Raw genomic sequence first — 18,134 nt, forward strand, 5'->3', positions numbered from 1 at the left:
TCAAGGGGTATGGCTCCATCATGATTTCTAAAATGTATTAGACTAGACACGTTTCATTTTATCATTAATTTGTACTTAGTTCTTAAAAAAATACTGCAAGCTAACTCATAATCTGTTTTATAAGTACAGTCACTTTATCGGTACAGCATTTTAAAAGTTTTAGAAGCACTGTAAAAGTCAATATACTAAACCCTCACTGTGGACGGCAGTTGACTTAGTGACGAAGCGCACCAGGAAAGTGTTCAAAGGCGATTACTATATATACATAAAGAACTGAAAATCTACCGTGATTTCCCGACCGAAAGCTATCGCAAAAACTAAAAGGTTTGCATACAAATTGTAATTGGTTTGGGAAAAAGAGCATTGCAAATGTGGGATAAGGGGGATACATGTTTATTAGCCTAAGTGCATTCTCACAGAAAATACGCGTCGATTTACACCTCATTTGGTTATACAAAGTTATACAAAAATTAGATTTTGGGAAAGTTTTTAAAATTAAAATTTTAGGTTGTGCCAAAACATTGTTTTAGGGACCTGAAAATTTTAGATGATGTTCGAGCGTATCCAAACTGTATTTTAAGGTCCTGAAAACATTTAAGTGGTGTTTAAACGTTTGATATAAGAAACTTTGTCTAGATTCAATTGATTGTCAGAAACTGTAGTACTGATTTTCATTTCAATTTGGAACTGAGTGAACCTTGAGATTTCTCAATTTTTGACATATAACACTTTGTCCTAAATAGTCAGGGTGTTATTTATTGTGAAAGTGTTTCCCGTCCGAATTGGTTCGTTCTCGTGTAAAAAAAGTTGAGCTTGTGAAAATATATTTTTTTGTCGTCTTTAACGTTAAAACAGATAATATGGCCCGTACTAAGCAGACCGCCCGAAAGTCGACCGGAGGAAAGGCTCCCCGTAAGCAGCTGGCCACCAAGGCTGCCCGCAAATCGGTGCCAACCACTGGTGGGGTGAAGAAGCCCCATCGCTATCGTCCTGGGACCGTGGCCCTACGTGAGATCCGTCGTTACCAGAAGTCGACCGAGCTGCTCATCCGCAAGCTCCCCTTCCAGCGACTGGTTCGTGAAATCGCCCAGGACTTCAAGAGCGATTTGCGCTTTCAATCGGCGGCGATTGGAGCCCTTCAAGAAGCAGCCGAGGCCTATATAGTGGGTCTGTTCGAAGACACTAACTTGTGCGCCATCCACGCCAAGCGTGTAACCATCATGCCCAGGGACATCCAGTTGGCGCGCCGCATCCGAGGCGAGCGTGGTTAAGATGAATCATCCCGAGGAACAGCAAAAGGATCAATCCCTGTCGTCCATCCCAAAACAGACCATTCTGATCTACGGAGAAGGAGCCTGAGGAAGAGCACCAGCGACACTGATCCTATTATTCATATTTACATCCTTTTGTTGGTCAATCGGGTTGTTAGAATGCCGATCCGAAAGACAACAAAATACACAAAACAACAGATATTACTGTAATGCATAAAATATTTTTAATTCTTAATATTACTATTTATATAATTAGGTGTTTCTTATCGGTACATCAACGGTTTTTTGACGTCTGTCCAACTGCAACACCCGCCAACAAAACTTTCAGACAATACAAAAAACAGCTACAAAATGTAGTTATGAAACTGAAGTTCCATTGTTTGCTTTTTTTTGGAAATCATAATTTTATTAGCTTAATACTGGACTATTTTTGAATCAAAGATCTTTAGAACTGACGCAGAAAAATAAGTTACGCCAAAAAGTATATTACAATATATTTCATAGATCTGAAACATCTTTAAAATGCTTGAGGATATGGCTCCATCATATAATTTCTGAAATATAACAAAGTAAACAAAGTTTCATTTAATCAATAATTTTTACTTAAAAGAAAAGTAAGCAAGTTAACTCATTATCTGCCTAAAAAGTAAACTGGCGTTAGATGTTTTATTGGTACAGCCTTGAAAAAGTTTTAGAGCCACTGTAAGAACGCAAAACAATCTAAAACATTCAGTTTAAAGAAAAGTTTGAGACATCGAATTTTTAAAAATATTTCTCATTCATAAATTTAATATGATTCGTATAATTAATATGACATCAAGTAAATATACCTATGAAAAATAAATGTGACGGAAAAAACAAAGTAGCCATGCATTGTGCTACAAAAGTATGTTCATACGAATGAGGCAACATGTCACGAGCACATCACCATTTATACCCCAGATATTTCTGATAAGACCTTTGGGAATATGGAGTGTGGTCCCAATAAACTTTTTATTCGTCCATCTACTGTGATATCGAAATACAACGCATCCTTATCGTGGACATATAGTTTTTGTCGTCTCTTAGATCGTTACACCAGCACCTCAAAGCACTTTCACATAATTGTTTTACGCATTTCAAAGTAATGTAATGCCTTTAAAAAGTTTTCTTATATTGATTTCGTTTGTTGGATACCAACATCTTACCATTTTGTTATTAATGGAATGAAAGGGAATTTTTTTAAATACGTTAAACTGTCCCTTACCCTCTCTTTTCTACATTTGTTTTTTAGGATGGTCCGAAAAATGAAATCTATTACTCAATTCTCAATTCTAAAGTGTGCCAAAAAATTTATTTGAATATTAACATCTCTAAGTTCTCTTAAAAATCACTCATGCAACATGTATTCTAGACTTTCTATCTGAAAGTTCCTTTATAAATTACTCATACAACGTGTGTTCTAGTAAACATTTTTTACAAAAAAATCGATTTCCCCTTCAAATTTTCAATAAGAGTAAAGAATCTACACAAATAACAAAATGTTTGTTTGTTGGAAAACATAAGTCGAATTTGAAACAAAGGACTTTTTATTTAAGTCCAGACCACCTGACTGAAAATATTATATTTGAGCAAAGGTTGCATATAAGTGATAAACTTTGAAGCCATAGCGCAGACCCTAAAACGCATTGTTTTCAAAAAAAACAAGGAAGAACGCTATAGTCGAGTACCTCGACTATCAGATACCCGTTACTCAAAGGGAAATGGAGATATGCAAGCAGCAAAGCGAAATTAAAATGCGCCACCTACCGGCGGTAGACAGATTTAAGCGTTATGGGCGTTAGAGTGGGCGTCGCAAACTTATTTTTGGATCAATCGATAGGTATTGACGACACCAATACATTTCAGTTCAAATTTTTCATCTAGCATCCAAATTGCGGGCGTCACAGGTTTTCGCGGTTTGTGGGCGTTTAAGTGGGCGTGGCAAACTTTTTTTTAGGTCAATCGATAGGTATTGATGAGAACAATACATTTCAGTTAAAATTTTCTATCTAGCATCAAAACTGTAGGAGTTTCAGTTTTGGGCGGTTTGTGGGCGTTAGAGTGGGCGTGGCAGTCTACTGAAACAAACTTGCGCTGCGTAAGAAGCTCAGGAATCTGTACGCCAAATCTCAATAGCCTAACTCTCATAGTTTCCGAGATCTCAGCGTTCATCCGGACAGACAGACGGACAGACGGACAGACGGTCAGACGGACAGACGGACAGACGGACAGACGGACATAGCTAGATCGACTCGGCTAGTGATCCTGATCAAGAATATATATACTTTATGGGGTCGGAACAGCTTCCTTCTGCCTGTTACATACTTTCCGACGAATCTAGTATACCCTTTTACTCTACGAGTAACGGGTATAAAAATCCCATATGAACACCGAATAAGCGAGTTAATACAATAATTATTAATATGTGTTTCAGTGAACCATCCTTCACAATGGGATTGGCTGCACTATCCTCTATTGCTTAATTGGGCTTACCAGTCTAGCAAGTTGGCCTACATGATTGATATTGATATCTTTGGCACGTTGGAGAGTAATTAGTTTCTGCTCAAAGCGCTTGGAACCTATCGTTGTGACCCTGCACTCAAGTCAATCAAATCGATTCCCTTCCGGCTAAGCCGATAATTTAACAGTACAGGCGATTGATGCACACATAATTAACTTTATTCCCCGAGATAGTCCCTTGCGATAGACAATAACTGGTGGCCACAGGGCTTGGCTTGGCCCCTAAATGTCAAGCTGATGGCACAGACTGACATTTCTCAAGGCCTCCCAATGGGGGTCTTTCGGCCGGTGCAACAGAAATGGTTTCCTTAACTACACAAAACACCGGGTTTCTGTGTCTTAAATATGTTTCTTTAATAAAGGTATTATTTACCTAAATGTTATTCTATATGTCAATTTTATCTCAGTGCATCTAGTTCGTGTTTATTGGTAGTACATAAAATAACTGAGTTTCTCCGCGGTTTTCCAACCTAAAGAGATGCCCTACAAATTCACCTTTGGTGCTCAAACATACATTCATATGATGGTCTTGTGGCTTTTCCCAACTGTTAACCACTTAATCGACTTCTTTTATATGATAAGCATGTTTTTTTGCCATTGTTATTTATATCAGCCTATTTAAATACAAAATACATATATTTCGTTTTTTTTTGTATTATACTATGTATGGTTAATTTCACTCTTTTACTTAGTCGAGGACAAGGTTTATAATTCCCTTGCAGAGGGTATTATATTTTTTTCAGAAGTTTGTAATGCTTAAAGAGCTATCGTCATAGAATGTGTACACTCAGATTAACGTTAATCGAACGCCTGTCACATAGGAAGAATCAGTTTAAACTTCACAAAACCACTTTATTGCGGAGCGTAAAAGCTTAGGCCTTAATCTTTCCTGATAGTTTTAAAGGTTGCCTTTATCAAGGTACAAATTCTATCTTCCAAGAATAAATGAACCATATAATAGTCTATTATAAAAAGAAAATAGTTAAGCAATCAAAAAACATATTTAAAAATAATATTCTTTCAGTGCTGATATAAGCAAATGATCCTCCGACCAATAACCATTAATTTTACAACAATATTTTCTGTTATACTTGAAAACATAAAAAAAATCAAAACATAAGTATAGTTTAAGTTCTAAAATTTTTATATATTGAATTCCAGTATTTAATATTTAATTGAATACACTTAAATATGTCTCATTCTTGAAGAGTATCTTTATTCGATCAAAGGATGGTTTTTGAAAGTGAGTCATTTCAAATTCCCGAAATCAAATCTCTAACCCGTGACTCAGTCCTGATAACAAATCCCCAAATAGTTGTCCGCCCGCGCGTTTATCGTTATCGAGATCTACGTCAGGATTGTTTAGCGAAATTAGAGCACTCTATATTGGTGTCTAGCATATCGTGCGATAAGGGTTCGGTACATTTCGGCCGCAGAAAGCCGGTAAGCATGAACCGGCGGACCCTCTCCGGAGAGAGCTTTATCTGGAACTATGAATATTACAGCCTTAGCTTGCGGGCTTATCTTATCGTTCACACTGCGTGGTCCGCTTATTTTGTGGCAGTGTCAGGAGCGCCAATGGCTAGTGGTTCGGGGCTAGAGGTAGAGCTAAGGTAGAGCTAAGGTAGAGCTAGTAACTAGAAGATAGCACCGGGGCAGCGCAGTCGGCGTCGACGCCGCGGGTGTATTGGGTGGGTGGGCCATAGTTCAGTCGTTAGTTGCATTGCATTGCGTGCGGTCCGAGGCTCCGCTGCCAATTTATAATCCGGTCTAGACCCTAGTATTTACTCTAAGCAGTGCGTCTTCGGTAAATAAATAATCCCACACTAAGAGACTCTAAAATTATGCAAATTGCGAGGGTACATTACGCACTAGATTGCCCCGAAAAAGTGCAAATTGGACCGCCGAGCTTTAGCCATGAGTTAAGATAGTAAACTATCTTTGTGCAGGCATTCTTCAATATTTTTTCACCAGTGATAAGATACCCCTCGACCCACCCTGACCGCTCGGTACCTACAGGTGTCTCAAACCACGGTACAGCTAACCCGGATAGATAAAGCTGTATAGTTCTAGGACAAGCATTGCTTTCCATTATCACTCCCCCAACAAAACCCATTAGGCGCATGTAAACACGAGTGGAAGGCTTCGTTTGATCTATCCGTCAATGGTGTGACTGTCCATGGGTGTTAGAAAGGTCTCTTCAGCCAGACATGAGGACGGGCAGATATTGCCCTGCCTATCCCTATCCGCATATCTGTCAGATAGACCAGACCATTAATCAATGTGACGCAGCCCAAAAAGCGAGTCTGAGTCAGACCACCTGCTCTACGGCTCCACCTGTCTATCGGTGCACCCCGATTTGGGACTTACCACTCGCGACTTTGACAAACGACCCGCCTACGACCCACTCGTCCATACCAAATCCCCGCGCTTACAGGCTCTCCTATCAGCCCTGATATTTGATAAGTGAAAACTACACGGTCGGAGCAACATCGTCGGTGGAATGGCGACGCTCAACTTGGCGCGTAGACAGAAGGCAAAGTCCCCAGTCCGTGAAGAATGGAAATGTTTGTGCGGATTCCATATTGGCATATCATCTGCGGAATGAAACATCTGGCGCGCATTGGGAATGCCAAGTTCACTAGAACGTATACCCCCTGACCGCAAGTAGAAAAAAAGGCCTCCGGTGCATTTCTACATTGTTCTGCAGGTTGCATTTATAGCCCGCAATTGATTTCCTAATCGCTGTAATTACATCGATTACTGAAACAATTAAACAAATGTTCTGCAGGCATGGCAGTACAAGTGTTTCCCAGACCAATCTAATCAACGTTTTCCAAATTTAGAATTTAAGGGTATATGTTATAGCCCCTACAATAATTCAAAGAATTTTGGATAGCCTTAAAAGCATAAACCTAATTTTGACTTGAATCAATTTCTCATATGTGCAGACATTCTCCGGTGTCCATAGATTACCTTATCATACTTTCGGCAGTTGATATGTTATTCGACAATCTTTATATAATAATCAACACAATGTTATACTACAACGTGTATATAACCAACATATTTATCTGACCAGCAATAAAAAATAAAGCCCTTTTTCTAAATAATATCAGAATCAGACGACTGTGTAAAACTTATAGCTGCATCAAAACAATCTGGTCAAATATTCACTAATATTTTTTTTGATATTAATACTAACCGAATCAGCTCTTTTTCTCATTTTCTTTATTTTATTTCCGAATTGTAATCAGATTATGACATGAGTATTGGGTTTTTTAACACTTTTAGAATTTTATCGTGAACAATAAAATGGTTCTTGACGGTCAGCGATTGCGTTCCTTATTCAGTTCATTATATACTCTCGATATTAAAGGTTGAACATGCATGCTTAAGTAAGCACACATTTTTTATTTACTTAAAGTTTTGTATAAGACGGACATATTTATTAATTGCTTTTAAGTCATTCATTACTCCCAATAGGGACCTTCTAAATTTCGAGAGCATTGATAAAATGACCCAAGTGCATTTTATATTAAATTGACCGTTTCCGATAAAGAATATATGAGGTTCAACAACATGACATCGTGTAGCTACTAGGCACGCAAACTAATTAATTTAGGAGATAATCTGTGACTACAATATGCTCGCACAGGAACAAAGGCTTATCCGATTGTTTTTCGCATTGCAGTTGCCAAATCGAAGCCCATCGACATGGATACAAACAAGGAAGCGGAGACGAACGACCAGTTCATAGTGAAGTATCGCCAGCAGTATTACGATCTGTCCAGGTTTTTGCACAAGCATCCGGGCGGCATAAACACCCTGAAGGGTCTGAATAGCGGGGACATGACTGCTCGCTTTCTGAAGGCGCCGCCACACTCAGATGCGGCCATATACCTGATGAGGGAGTACAAGATCGACCCGGATGATTCTCGAAAGACAAAGTCAGGCCACACAGAAGCTGAGCTTCGGAATGGTGACGAGGAGCTACGACACCGGGCGAGGGAAACCGAGGACAAGAACAATAACCAGGTGGACGAGAGCATGGAGGTAAGTTCGATGAGCTTCTTTTAATCTGTAACTCTATTTTGCTGGCTCATGGGATCGATTATTAGGCTGGGCAGCTTATTTCCGAGGCTGCCCGCAATCCAGAGCTCAGCACTAATAAAATATAATTAACGTAAGGCATGTTTTGGAAAGGCACACTCGTGTTTTGGAAATCCTAGTTCCCAGTGGTCAGTCAGTCGATGGAATGTTTCAGTGCTTTGAGTGCTCCACACGTTCCTACAGTTGGCGCGACTTGTTGGCCGGCACAAAGACCTTCGCCTTCGAGTATATGCGGATGTCCTCCTCAACGATGGTCAACTCCCTGTCGATCTCGGCCTTGCGGTTTTGCACCCGCAAAGTCTGTGCGGTCATGGGCATGTGATTTAGCTCATTTACAAGCTGTTCGTAGCCTGTTAAATACCCTGGCATTAGCATGTTTCTTTCTTATAAATCACACTAACTCACGTTTCTTGGCATTGGTAAGATGGGTCAATCGATCCTGATCGCTAAGCACTACATGACCACGGGGACAGTCGGGGTCCTGCGAGTCAGCCAGTTGCTTGGCCACGGCCTTTTCGCGTTTCTGTTTCTCCAAGTAACGCGGCAAGCGCACCTCATCCCGAGCTGTCAAAAGAATAATACTTCATTTAGTTACTTTACTTTATAGTAATTAAATTTGAATTATCAAAGTTATACCCCGTTTAATTTTTAAGGTGTATTTTATTACTTTTGATGATTCAAACTACAAGCGTTATTGCAAAGACCTTTTGAACTAGAAAACAACTAGAGAAACAGTTGGGTTAAATAGAAGGAAACTAAATTATCTTTAAAATGTGATTAGCCTGATTTTTTAGTATAGCTTTTTTAGTCAAGCTAGCAGCAAAAATATGGAGAACGAAACTTGGCAAGGATATGCTTAGTTATGAAATAATTACTTTCATATCTAGCAATATATTGAGAATTCGATACGAAATTTTGTGGTGCTTTTTTTAGAAATAAGTTAAGGTGATAAGTATACTCACATCCCAGCTTGTGCTCACGACGCTTTGACTTGGAAGTGATGGTGGTGACATTGGAGGCCGTGGTGAAGCGACTACGGGCACTGAGTGGTGCCTCATCGTCCGAGGCGCCGTAGTTCATTGGCTCATTCTCCGCCATGGGCATGGCCTCCATTTCGGACATGTGGAAGCGGCTTTGTTTCGACGAGTTCGAGCGCGCTGAAAGCGGCAGCTGTTCCAAATCCTTCTCGTTTTCATAGCGCATAGGGTTATAGTTATCGTCGTACTTTGTGCGTGGATCCTCCATCACGGATTGACTATCAAAGTTGCATCTGGGGAATAGACAAACTCTTTAGATACCTATTGTTTAAGGTCTGGCCCAAGGAATCTTACTTTTTAAGTGCATTTGTGAGATACAGTTCGTCAGTTATGTCCTCGGTCTGAATGCCGATGCTGGTGGAGCTGCGATTGGTGCCGCACGATAGGCAGCGATCCGAAGATGGGTCGGATGAAGGCTCTGGGATATGGTCGACCTCGAATTCCTCCGAGGGGTCGTATAGAAGGGGATCACGATCCTCCAGGCCATCGAAGCGTTCACCATCCGCCGGAATGGCCACCGCCAGTTGGTGCTGGGAACGCGAGTTGCTGCGGGTGTTCTGCAGCGAGTTCTGTTGTCCAGGCTTGCCCCTGACCGGTGGCTTATCCGCTTTAGAGTCCCCCACTTCGGAGGAAGTGCGGCGCAGCGGTGGCATCCATTTCGGACGCACTGGTTCCTTGGCGGCCAACTTCTGGCTGGTGGACTTCTCCAGCGAGCGGAGGCTTACCTTGTTTTCCTTGAGAAAGTTTCTGGACGGTGTGGGGCCTGTGGGAAGCAAGACCAAAACAAATTACCAATTGGTTGCCAAGGCCGACTGGCTGTTTGGAAAAGATTCTTACGCGGCACCGAAAAGATACCCTTCAGTGTGGGAATGGGGCGAACTGAAGTGTTAGACATGGTCCACCAGCTCCGGACTATCAGCTAAGCGTCTGAAATTGTACAATTATGCTGTAGACTAGGCGAGTGGAAACTGCGTCGTTATGTGTGGAGTACAGGACAGGTTTGAATGACAGTTTTGAACCAGCTGCTTGTGATTGTGCCTGCTCATCGATACTCGATTATGTATCGAATACGTATCGGTTTTGGGGTCGGTGGCTGTAGATGGTCACTCTTAACAGTAGTAACGGTATTCAGAGCTCAGATATTGCTTAACATATTTTAAGGAATGAAAATAAATGAATGGAATGATACAAAAATTTAAAATTTGTGCCCTCTGAACCTCTAACTTTTAATTATTAAGTCGAAATATTTAAGTCGAAAATATTTAGGTTAAATTTAACAGCTATAACAATATTAATGGGTTCTAGGTATATCCGTTTTTAATAAATTAAATATTTCAGTCAAAATATTGAAGAATAGATACTCTCATAATAACTTTAAAAATCATTTTTGAATATTTCCATTCCAGCACTTGGTGGACTGGTCGAAGGCAATGTTACCACAGATCGCCAACATAACTGAGTGCTACGATGAGTGGGTGCACAAGCCGGTGGACAGGCCACTGCGACTCTTTGGTCCTTGGTACTTGGAGATGTGCACGAAGACGCCCTGGTGGTTGGTGCCCCTATTCTGGATACCAGTGATCATCCGATGTGCGTGGGAGGACTTGGTCAGCAGTTGGCAGGATAGGAGTCAGGTGTGCATCCCTTGAATCATAAAGCCCTCGGAACAAGGCCTTCTAACTTTACCATCATCTTTCAGCTTGCATCGTTCGTCGGTTACTTTTTGTTTGGTGTGCTCCTATGGTCCTTCCTGGAGTACTCACTTCACCGCTGGGTGTTCCACGTGAAACTGAACAGCAACAGCGGAAGTTGGATATGCACCTTCCACTTCATGATCCACGGACTTCACCACAAGGTGCCCTTCGATCCAATGCGGTTGGTGTTCCCTCCTCTTCCCGGGGCACTGCTCGCCACCATCATATATACGCCGCTCAGCTTCATCCTCTTGAGCCCGCGTGTGGTCCTTTCTGGAGCTTTGACCGGATATCTGTGCTACGATATGATCCACTACTACCTGCACTACGGAAATCCCACTAATAGAGCCTTTGTGCACTTGAAGCGATATCACCAGCACCACCACTTCTCGCACCAAACCCTCGGATACGGAATCAGCAGTCCGCTGTGGGATGTCGTCTTCAAAACGAGAATACATCTTCGCAAGCTGAAATACCAACTGCGCTGGTCCTAGCCGCAACCAAAAGCTTTCACACAGTGCTACTATAGAACAAAATAAACTCAGTTTTCAATGCAACAGAGTTTCACACGGAGCAACCAATTTAATTTAATCGGCTACATTCGATTTTCTACAGCTTTGTTTAGGCTAGATACTGAGTAATAGCCTATTACTAATAGGATTAAGAATAATTTGTAAGTCTTTTACTGATTTCTATTTAAAAGGAATAAACTTCCAATGATACCAAAGAACAAATTGACTATCCTTTCTGCTTACTAAATATAACATAATTTAATTAATATATATCTTAAATTCTGAAGTATGGTTGGGCCCAGTATCTTTTCTTCGATGTAGCCTTGCTAAAAAAAATATCACTGAAACAGTGCAAAGCGACTTTGTTTTACGATCAATGATTATAAGTTTTAAAATTTAGGTTAAATCGATTCATAAAATAAAAAACCTTTTGTTGAAACCGAACCAAAGTTTTATGGGTATGTGTCTTAAAATAACTATTTATGTTATGTCAATTTTTTATGACCGATTGTTGTTATGTCCGATGTATTATTAAATTTCGATTTATGAATCGGCCTAACATAAAATACTTTTTAATTAACTTACAACTGTGTATGGTTTTAAAATGAAAATTTAAATGAAAAGAGATGTATATACTTTTTTAAAATAAATCGTGATGTTCTGAAAACTCTTTATTAATGTGAGAAAGCTTGCTTATATTTCACAATTTTTTTCTATTAAATTAAATATGGTTAAATATAATTTAAAACCTCAAATACCAATTTAAATTACGCGGGTTTTGTTCCAATCGAAATTTCACTTACGAATACCAACAATATATCGATTTTGACGCTTGGTCACACTAGCAAATTCCCCAAAAGAAAGTTTTGTTTATTTTTTGTGGTCCCCATTTCTCCTGCTGGAATAATGCTAAATGCCAAAATTGGCAAGGTCGGGAAAGTGCTGGTGTGCGGGATGAAGGGCGTGGGCAAGACGGCGCTGATCGAGCAGCTGGTCTACGGCCACGTCAATCCGGAAACGGTGAGTGGGTGTCTCCAATGATAACTGGTGGCTCGTCATCATCCAGAATTTATTGCAGGAACTGCACCCAACCATTGAGGATATCTACGTGGCCAGTGTGGACACGGGCAGAGGTGGAGCTCGGGAGACGCTGCGCATCTACGACACTGCTGGTCTGCAGGGTGAGCAGCAGCAGCTGCCACGCCACTACCTCCAGTTCCCAGACGGCTTTGTCCTGGTCTACGATCCCATGGATCCGCGCAGCCTGGACATGCTGGCCGACATCAAGACGGACATCGAGAAGCACAAGGAGAAAAAGGAGATTCCCGTCGTGGTGCTAGCCAACGTGCGGGCTCGTGCCGCGCCCAATCCGGTCGAGAAGGTCATGGACCGCGCCAACATCTGGTGCCAGCGGGAGCGCATCAAGCACTACACGGTGAATGCCATGGAGCGGCCTTCCCTCTACGAACCCTTCACCTCGCTGTGCGCCCGCCTGCATCCCGCGCAGACGAAGAGCACTTTCCCCCAGTTGCGGCAGGTCATGCAGAATCGGCAGAAGAGCGAGGCATGATGACCTGATGACCACGAAGTTTTAGTGTAGTTTTATTTTATTGTGGGTGTCCCAGAAACCTCTGAGAATTTTTAAAAATGCCCTGAAGTATCAGTGCCCCAGAATGTTAAGACCTTTTGCTCAAAGTGCACTACAAGATTAGGAGGTTTCTCGGACACCCAACCGTACTTATATGAATCAGTTTAGTGTCTACTTGCCTTGTGTCTACCGCTGAACTTTAATTAGGGCCAGAGCCCGCGCCACTTGTACTTATGTCTATCTGTTTGTGACTGTTCAATTGTATCTAGTATTTATTGTATCTAAATGTCTCATCTCATGGGCAGAGAATTAAGCGTAATCAGTATTCAATGTTCAATCGCAACTCAAACGACGGCGTAGTGATTAAGTAACCTTACCGAATTTCTTTTCTGCGGAAATCCCCTTGAATCAGTCGTCTGCCAGCCCCCTTCTAGTGAGCAATGTTTCACCGCGCCGCCTTTCTTGCTGCTCTTGCGCTGATCTGTGCCAGCCATGTGGCTGTGGGACTGAGCATAACAGTGCCGGGAACAAAGTGGTGCGGTCCTGGCAACATTGCCACCAGCTATGACGATCTCGGCACTGAGCGGGAGGTGGACATGTGCTGTCGGGCGCACGACAACTGTGATGAGAAGATTGCGCCGCAAGAAGATGCCTTTGGTCTGCGGAACGACGGAGTTTTCCCCATGTAAGAGTGAATCACTTGGTTAAGGGCTTGGCTCAACAAGCGTGCAATCCCCGCAGATTCTCCTGTGCCTGCGAGGCTGCCTTTCGCAGCTGTCTCACCGCCCTGCGCAACGGGCACTCCCTGACTCTCGGCAAGATTTACTTCAGTACCAAGGATGTCTGCTTTGGCTACGGACACCCCATCGTTTCCTGCCGGGAGAAGCAGGCGGATCTGTTCGAGACGCGATGTCTCAGCTACCGAGTGGACGAAGGTGAGCCGCAGCGCTGGCAGTTCTACGACTTGGCACTCTACACACACGTCAGCGGCAGTGAGGAGGATTCCTGAGATTGAGCTTTGACATCCGGCGATAACCACTTGACTGTTTACAAACGATTGTACTGAAATGGAAGCTGATCATGATTAGGATTATGATGGTGGGAGTATTGTGTGATCAATTTGTAAAAATATATGTACTTGTTCGTCTGGCCTGAAAACACTTCTTATGAAAATTTTCTGTTGGTGTTTTCAAAACACTAGGTCAATAAAATATTACTAAATCGTTGGGATTTGTTAATGTACGGTCCTTATATCAAAGCCTTACAAAATAAAATAACACTGGCCTTTAAAATATATGTGTATTGTGTTTTTGTATGTTTTAAAAATCAGAAGAAAGTGCGATTCTCAAAGTCTTGCAAAATTTCTACAAATCTTCGTTTTGGGGTCAGCCCGTCGACGCTGAGATCGTGAAGAACGGCATGTCATAGAACTGCCAAACCTTGGCCTTCGTCTTGTCCACCTTATACCGGATGCAGCGCTTTCGGAAGGTGCCCTCCTGGTATTGCTTGCACTCGATGGTGGGATATCCGTTGTCGAAACATTTGCTCCGGGTGCCGTAGTAAATCCGACCAAGTGTGTTGGAGGTGAGGCTGTTCACCGCCTGCAGGCAATTGATAAACTGCTGTTCGCAGGTGCACTTGAGGCTAAATCGGATGTCGATAGTCAATGTGCACAAAATCGATAAGGGATTTCAGGGGAGCCTCCACTTACATGGGAAACCAGTCCGTGTTGGCCGGCAGACTGTGGCGTTCAGCATGGGACTCGATAATCTCGTCGCAGTGGTCGTGAGCCCGACAGCACTTGTCCGTCTCTCGCTCCCGGCCAAGATCCTCAAAGTTGGCCGCCGTGTTGCCCGGTCCGCACCATTTGGTACCGGGCACCGTGATCCCTGTGTGGGGAACTGGTGGTAGCGCCTGGTTGTAGATGTCCTCGTCCTCGAAAATTGCTTCATCTCCAAAGGCCAATGCCATGGCCAGAAGACCACAAAAGAACAATCCGCGTAGCAGCCACATGTCTAAACTTCGGCAGTCGCAATACAACTGTTTGAATTTGTAAATTTCAGTCGCTTATACACCGGTTGATAAGGACGGCCAAAAATAAATATAACAATTTACCTCACTTATTCTCAAATTACACACCTATACATTGAATATATACGTAAATGCTCTAACTGGAAAGAATTCAACTACAAAATAACTCAGTTTCGACCCAGAGTTAGCTTTAACACTACTTTATATACGGTTTATTAGGATAAACAATATAGATACTAGCTAAGTATATCCTTAAAAGCGTCGGTGGCTGTCTTGGCCTTTTTCCGCTTTTCCTCCTTTGGCTGCTCTGCGTCCAGATGCTTGGACAAACTCTCCTGCCACTGGCTGGGTGAAAGCTTATATGTGTCCAGGCGGTACTTTGTGTAGATGATCCGACCGTGCGGTGATCCCTTCAGCATATTCGCCTTGGAGAAAAGTTCCTTGGCCATGCGCAACTTCTGCGCCTCTTGAGAGGCCTTAAAGCACTCTTCGAAGACGCGGGAACCATGCCGCGTGATGGCCAAGTCTACGTAGAAGCCATCCAGCTGGCGGATCAAACGCTCTCGGGATTTCTCGCCAATGAATTTGCTCTGCATGAAGGCGTCCACGATATGAGAGCCATTGGGCGTGTTAAAGACCTGAGCCAGCTGGGTGGCGGACAGATCGAGGATGCAGTTAACCAGAAAGATGGGTTTGTTAAACTGCAGGACGTGTTGAGCAATAAGCGAACCGTGCAGATGAACGAAACCCGACTCATCGCTGCCAACCACTTCAAAAGGCTTTAGCTTGACCAAGCAGTTGAAGAATAGCTTGGACTTTTCCTTGTCGCCGCTGACGTGAAGAGCACTCTGCAGAGCAGCTATCATCTGAGCCTGCTTGGTGCCCAGTCGTAGACACGCTGCACTCAGAGCGGACACCACGCCGGTGTACCCCATTTTAAGGAGCTCCTCCACGTGCGGCTGAAGTTCGGTGAAGACAGACTCGAAATCCGGGACCTCCTTGATGTGCTGCAGCAGACGCTGGACTGAAAAGTTCGTTCCTTGCTGCTTGGATAGGTAACCGATGCGGTTGCAGAAGAGCATAGCATACAGTTGGGTCAGCAATTTGGCTCCTGCCACGCTCAAAATTGTTTCTAACAGAATGACAGAGGTCTGATGGTGGAAGACTTTTGGTAAGTTGGGATCTGTTTGCTTCTTTTCAGTGTCTTCCTCCGTATTTTTTGCCTCTCCATCCTCTTCGTCCTTGATTTCGATTTTGGTGTCCTCGTCCTTTTTATCCTCGTCATCTTCGTTTGGTTTCAGTAGGCCGATCGTTAGGATTTTCTTGGCAAAATGCTTGAGCATACTTTTGTCCGCCACACTTAGGGCTAAACAGATGACACCCAGCAGGCTGGAGGAGTGCTCCTGATAGGGGAAGTCCGTAAACTGGGGCCACATCTCCAGTCGCTGGGGAAACTCCTTCATCACCTCCTGCCACTCATCCGGCACTGTATACAGCTTCCGGTGCTTGGCCATCTCGGTGCCTCCCTTCTCGAAGGCGATTTTGGGAACATGCATGCCCACCAGGCACAGGATGGCAGTGCGCATGATGTGACTAGCGCAGGTGTCCCAAACAAAGTCCTCCAGATTGTTCAACATGAACTTCGAGATGCGCAGCACGAACTGCCGGCATTTCTCGCGGTGATCTTCGCTGAAGTCCGCCTTCAAGTTGTACTCCTCCTCCACTTGGGCGGCATCCGGCTTGGCCTGCTTGCTGGGAGTAGCTGCTTCGCTGGTTTCCACGATGGCCGACTTGCCCACTCCGCGCAGGAAGGCAATCTCGAGCATTTTCTGCAGGACGTGTGAGGCGAACCGATCGGAGCACAGGGGCCGCAGGCCTTCGCCGAATTTGCTGAAGAACCGCTCCAACTGGACGTCGTCCACAAATCCCACTAGCGACTCTAGCGCCTTGGAAACGATCTGATTGGAGGCCAGGTGGATCTCCTGGTCGTGGGTCTGCTCGAACACATTGTTGGCCATGTTGACTGGGGGAATGGATGGTTGGGATAAGTTAAGGAGATGGTTAGGAGGCAATCATCACCACTCACCTCGCTCCTCCACATCCTCGAATCCCACTTTCATGGCGTCCAGAATGTTGATGAAGTAGCTGAACTGCTCATCGTCGATGTGTGTGCCCCGGCCGAATATGCCCTGCTTGGCGAATCCCTTGGCGTTTCGCATGAAGCGGTTGCCCTTCTTCTTGGGCCGCTTGCGTTTCGCATTGCCATCTGACTGCATTATGTTTTAAAATTTAAAATTAAATTTATTTACTTCAACGTGCGCCAGAACACGCTGTATAAAATATACCAATCTTTCATGGAAATATACCACTTGCACAAAAGACGGCGGTCACACGCACACAAGTATATCGATTTATTTTGCCGATGAATCGATATGTTACCCGTTTGGCGGTCAAATTTAAATTCGGTCTTCCTAAGCCGGGACTTTGAGCACGTTTTATATGCTTTTATCTTGGTACTCAAAAATAATAATCGAAGCGGCCTGTACATATAACGTTTCTAAACTGGTCATAAAATGTTATTTGAAACGACTGAAAATATGAAGATTGGACATGTTTACTATTGGAATATAATTAAAATACAACATTTTCACTTGGTTCAGAAATGTATACGTCTTTTTATGTATTTTATTTTAGTAATAAATAAAATAATAAAAAATGTGACTTAAACCATTTGACGAATGTAATTGTTACTGTTAGCACGTTTATCGCACAAACTTTATAATTGATCAAATGTGGATTTGGTTTTTAGGCAAAACGCAGCGGCTTAGTTAAAAAGTTTGTTTTCAAGCCTCAAATGAAAATTGTAAAAGTTAATTTTCAATTTTAAGTCATTTAAAATATTTTTAGTCAGTATCGTAAGTTGATTACAAATGGACACATTGTGCCATTCTCTTTAATGGTAAGGCTCCTGAACAGCTAGGTTTACCAATCTGTCATTGGCGTGAAAACTGTCAAAAGGGCATTGACAGCACAAGGATTAGAAATAATAATGGGAGAACAAAAAACACACATTGGCAGTTGGCAATGTGTCCTTTTAAGCCTTTGTAAGGCGTTTCGTAGGTGTCCCTTAAGCTGAAGAACATTACAATTGTATTTGAAAATCATTTAAGATGAATCTCCTTATGCATTTGGTTTTCCAAGAAGAGGAACATACATTTTTCCCACATGTTAATGAAAGGTGAAAATTACAATCCCCTCATTAAATTCTGGTGGTGCACAAGGAGCAACACTTTACAGTCGTTGATTTAATTATCGACAAAAGCCGCCGCCGGATAAAAGAAGTCAAA

The 18,134-nt window shown here is 42.8% G+C and overlaps 7 protein-coding genes across 8 annotated transcripts; 4 read left to right on the top strand and 3 right to left on the bottom strand.

The window, feature by feature from the left end:
• The first annotated feature begins 707 nt into the window (after positions 1-707).
• On the top strand, positions 708-1,364 carry LOC108017891 (histone H3.3 type 1-like). The gene is made up of 2 exons (XM_065863677.2): positions 708-785; positions 856-1,364. The coding sequence occupies exon 2, from the start codon at positions 861-863 to the stop codon at positions 1,269-1,271; it is 411 nt and encodes a 136-aa protein (XP_065719749.2). The 5' UTR covers positions 708-785; positions 856-860; the 3' UTR covers positions 1,272-1,364.
• A 4,105-nt stretch (positions 1,365-5,469) lies between these two features.
• On the top strand, positions 5,470-11,390 carry Fa2h (Fatty acid 2-hydroxylase). Of its 2 annotated transcripts, none has more exons than XM_017084969.4 (4): positions 5,470-5,619; positions 7,507-7,868; positions 10,369-10,596; positions 10,662-11,390. In XM_017084969.4, the coding sequence occupies exons 2-4, from the start codon at positions 7,530-7,532 to the stop codon at positions 11,148-11,150; spliced, it is 1,056 nt and encodes a 351-aa protein (XP_016940458.3). In that variant the 5' UTR covers positions 5,470-5,619; positions 7,507-7,529; the 3' UTR covers positions 11,151-11,390. The 2 variants fall into 2 exon arrangements, with proteins under 2 accessions (XP_016940458.3, XP_070851117.1); XM_070995016.1 differs by lacking the exon at positions 5,470-5,619 and adding an exon at positions 7,113-7,191.
• LOC108017818 (uncharacterized) lies at positions 7,870-9,980 on the bottom strand. The gene is made up of 5 exons (XM_017084968.4): positions 9,800-9,980; positions 9,257-9,725; positions 8,888-9,195; positions 8,331-8,489; positions 7,870-8,275 (listed from the first exon to the last, which is right to left on the bottom strand). The coding sequence occupies exons 1-5, from the start codon at positions 9,855-9,857 to the stop codon at positions 8,103-8,105; spliced, it is 1,167 nt and encodes a 388-aa protein (XP_016940457.3). The 5' UTR covers positions 9,858-9,980; the 3' UTR covers positions 7,870-8,102.
• A 610-nt stretch (positions 11,391-12,000) lies between the features above and the next one.
• On the top strand, positions 12,001-13,075 carry kappaB-Ras (NFKB inhibitor interacting Ras like 1). Its single transcript, XM_017085734.4, has 2 exons — positions 12,001-12,188; positions 12,247-13,075. The coding sequence occupies exons 1-2, from the start codon at positions 12,075-12,077 to the stop codon at positions 12,736-12,738; spliced, it is 606 nt and encodes a 201-aa protein (XP_016941223.2). The 5' UTR covers positions 12,001-12,074; the 3' UTR covers positions 12,739-13,075.
• On the top strand, positions 12,890-14,048 carry LOC108018218 (phospholipase A2 large subunit). Its single transcript, XM_017085737.4, has 2 exons — positions 12,890-13,441; positions 13,498-14,048. The coding sequence occupies exons 1-2, from the start codon at positions 13,197-13,199 to the stop codon at positions 13,763-13,765; spliced, it is 513 nt and encodes a 170-aa protein (XP_016941226.3). The 5' UTR covers positions 12,890-13,196; the 3' UTR covers positions 13,766-14,048.
• Positions 14,037-14,805, bottom strand: sPLA2 (secretory Phospholipase A2). The gene is made up of 2 exons (XM_017085736.4): positions 14,468-14,805; positions 14,037-14,400 (listed from the first exon to the last, which is right to left on the bottom strand). Exons 1-2 carry the CDS (start codon positions 14,767-14,769, stop codon positions 14,142-14,144), a joined length of 561 nt encoding a protein of 186 aa, XP_016941225.3. The 5' UTR covers positions 14,770-14,805; the 3' UTR covers positions 14,037-14,141.
• A 166-nt stretch (positions 14,806-14,971) lies between these two features.
• Positions 14,972-17,140, bottom strand: LOC108017800 (nucleolar protein 9). Its single transcript, XM_017084945.4, has 2 exons — positions 16,874-17,140; positions 14,972-16,810 (listed from the first exon to the last, which is right to left on the bottom strand). Exons 1-2 carry the CDS (start codon positions 17,061-17,063, stop codon positions 15,024-15,026), a joined length of 1,977 nt encoding a protein of 658 aa, XP_016940434.3. The 5' UTR covers positions 17,064-17,140; the 3' UTR covers positions 14,972-15,023.
• Between the last annotated feature and the right edge of the window lie 994 nt (positions 17,141-18,134).

This window comes from Drosophila suzukii, chromosome 2R (genome assembly GCF_043229965.1).
Source record: "Drosophila suzukii chromosome 2R, CBGP_Dsuzu_IsoJpt1.0, whole genome shotgun sequence".
In the NCBI taxonomy this organism is placed as follows: Eukaryota; Metazoa; Arthropoda; class Insecta; order Diptera; family Drosophilidae; genus Drosophila; species Drosophila suzukii.

What these genes read in the sequence shown, in the direction of transcription:
- LOC108017891 (XM_065863677.2), top strand. Translation starts at nt 861, where the DNA reads ATGGCCCGTACTAAGCAGACCGCCCGAAAGTCGACCGGAGGAAAGGCT.
- Fa2h (XM_070995016.1), top strand. Translation starts at nt 7,128, where the DNA reads ATGGTTCTTGACGGTCAGCGATTGCGTTCCTTATTCAGTTCATTATAT. An exon ending in AGGTGGACGAGAGCATGGAG is followed by an intron (nt 7,869 to 10,368) that starts GTAAGTTCGATG and finishes TTTCCATTCCAG; the next exon opens with CACTTGGTGGACTGGTCGAA. An exon ending in GTTGGCAGGATAGGAGTCAG is followed by an intron (nt 10,597 to 10,661) that starts GTGTGCATCCCT and finishes ATCATCTTTCAG; the next exon opens with CTTGCATCGTTCGTCGGTTA.
- LOC108017818 (XM_017084968.4), bottom strand. Translation starts at nt 9,857, where the DNA reads ATGTCTAACACTTCAGTTCGCCCCATTCCCACACTGAAGGGTATCTTT. An exon ending in TCGTGAGCACAAGCTGGGAT is followed by an intron (nt 8,490 to 8,887) that starts GTGAGTATACTT and finishes TTCTTTTGACAG; the next exon opens with CTCGGGATGAGGTGCGCTTG. An exon ending in TCTTACCAATGCCAAGAAAC is followed by an intron (nt 8,276 to 8,330) that starts GTGAGTTAGTGT and finishes GGTATTTAACAG; the next exon opens with GCTACGAACAGCTTGTAAAT.
- kappaB-Ras (XM_017085734.4), top strand. Translation starts at nt 12,075, where the DNA reads ATGCTAAATGCCAAAATTGGCAAGGTCGGGAAAGTGCTGGTGTGCGGG. An exon ending in GCCACGTCAATCCGGAAACG is followed by an intron (nt 12,189 to 12,246) that starts GTGAGTGGGTGT and finishes AATTTATTGCAG; the next exon opens with GAACTGCACCCAACCATTGA.
- LOC108018218 (XM_017085737.4), top strand. Translation starts at nt 13,197, where the DNA reads ATGTTTCACCGCGCCGCCTTTCTTGCTGCTCTTGCGCTGATCTGTGCC. An exon ending in AACGACGGAGTTTTCCCCAT is followed by an intron (nt 13,442 to 13,497) that starts GTAAGAGTGAAT and finishes CAATCCCCGCAG; the next exon opens with ATTCTCCTGTGCCTGCGAGG.
- sPLA2 (XM_017085736.4), bottom strand. Translation starts at nt 14,769, where the DNA reads ATGTGGCTGCTACGCGGATTGTTCTTTTGTGGTCTTCTGGCCATGGCA. An exon ending in AACACGGACTGGTTTCCCAT is followed by an intron (nt 14,401 to 14,467) that starts GTAAGTGGAGGC and finishes CATCCGATTTAG; the next exon opens with CCTCAAGTGCACCTGCGAAC.
- LOC108017800 (XM_017084945.4), bottom strand. Translation starts at nt 17,063, where the DNA reads ATGCAGTCAGATGGCAATGCGAAACGCAAGCGGCCCAAGAAGAAGGGC. An exon ending in CGAGGATGTGGAGGAGCGAG is followed by an intron (nt 16,811 to 16,873) that starts GTGAGTGGTGAT and finishes CCATTCCCCCAG; the next exon opens with TCAACATGGCCAACAATGTG.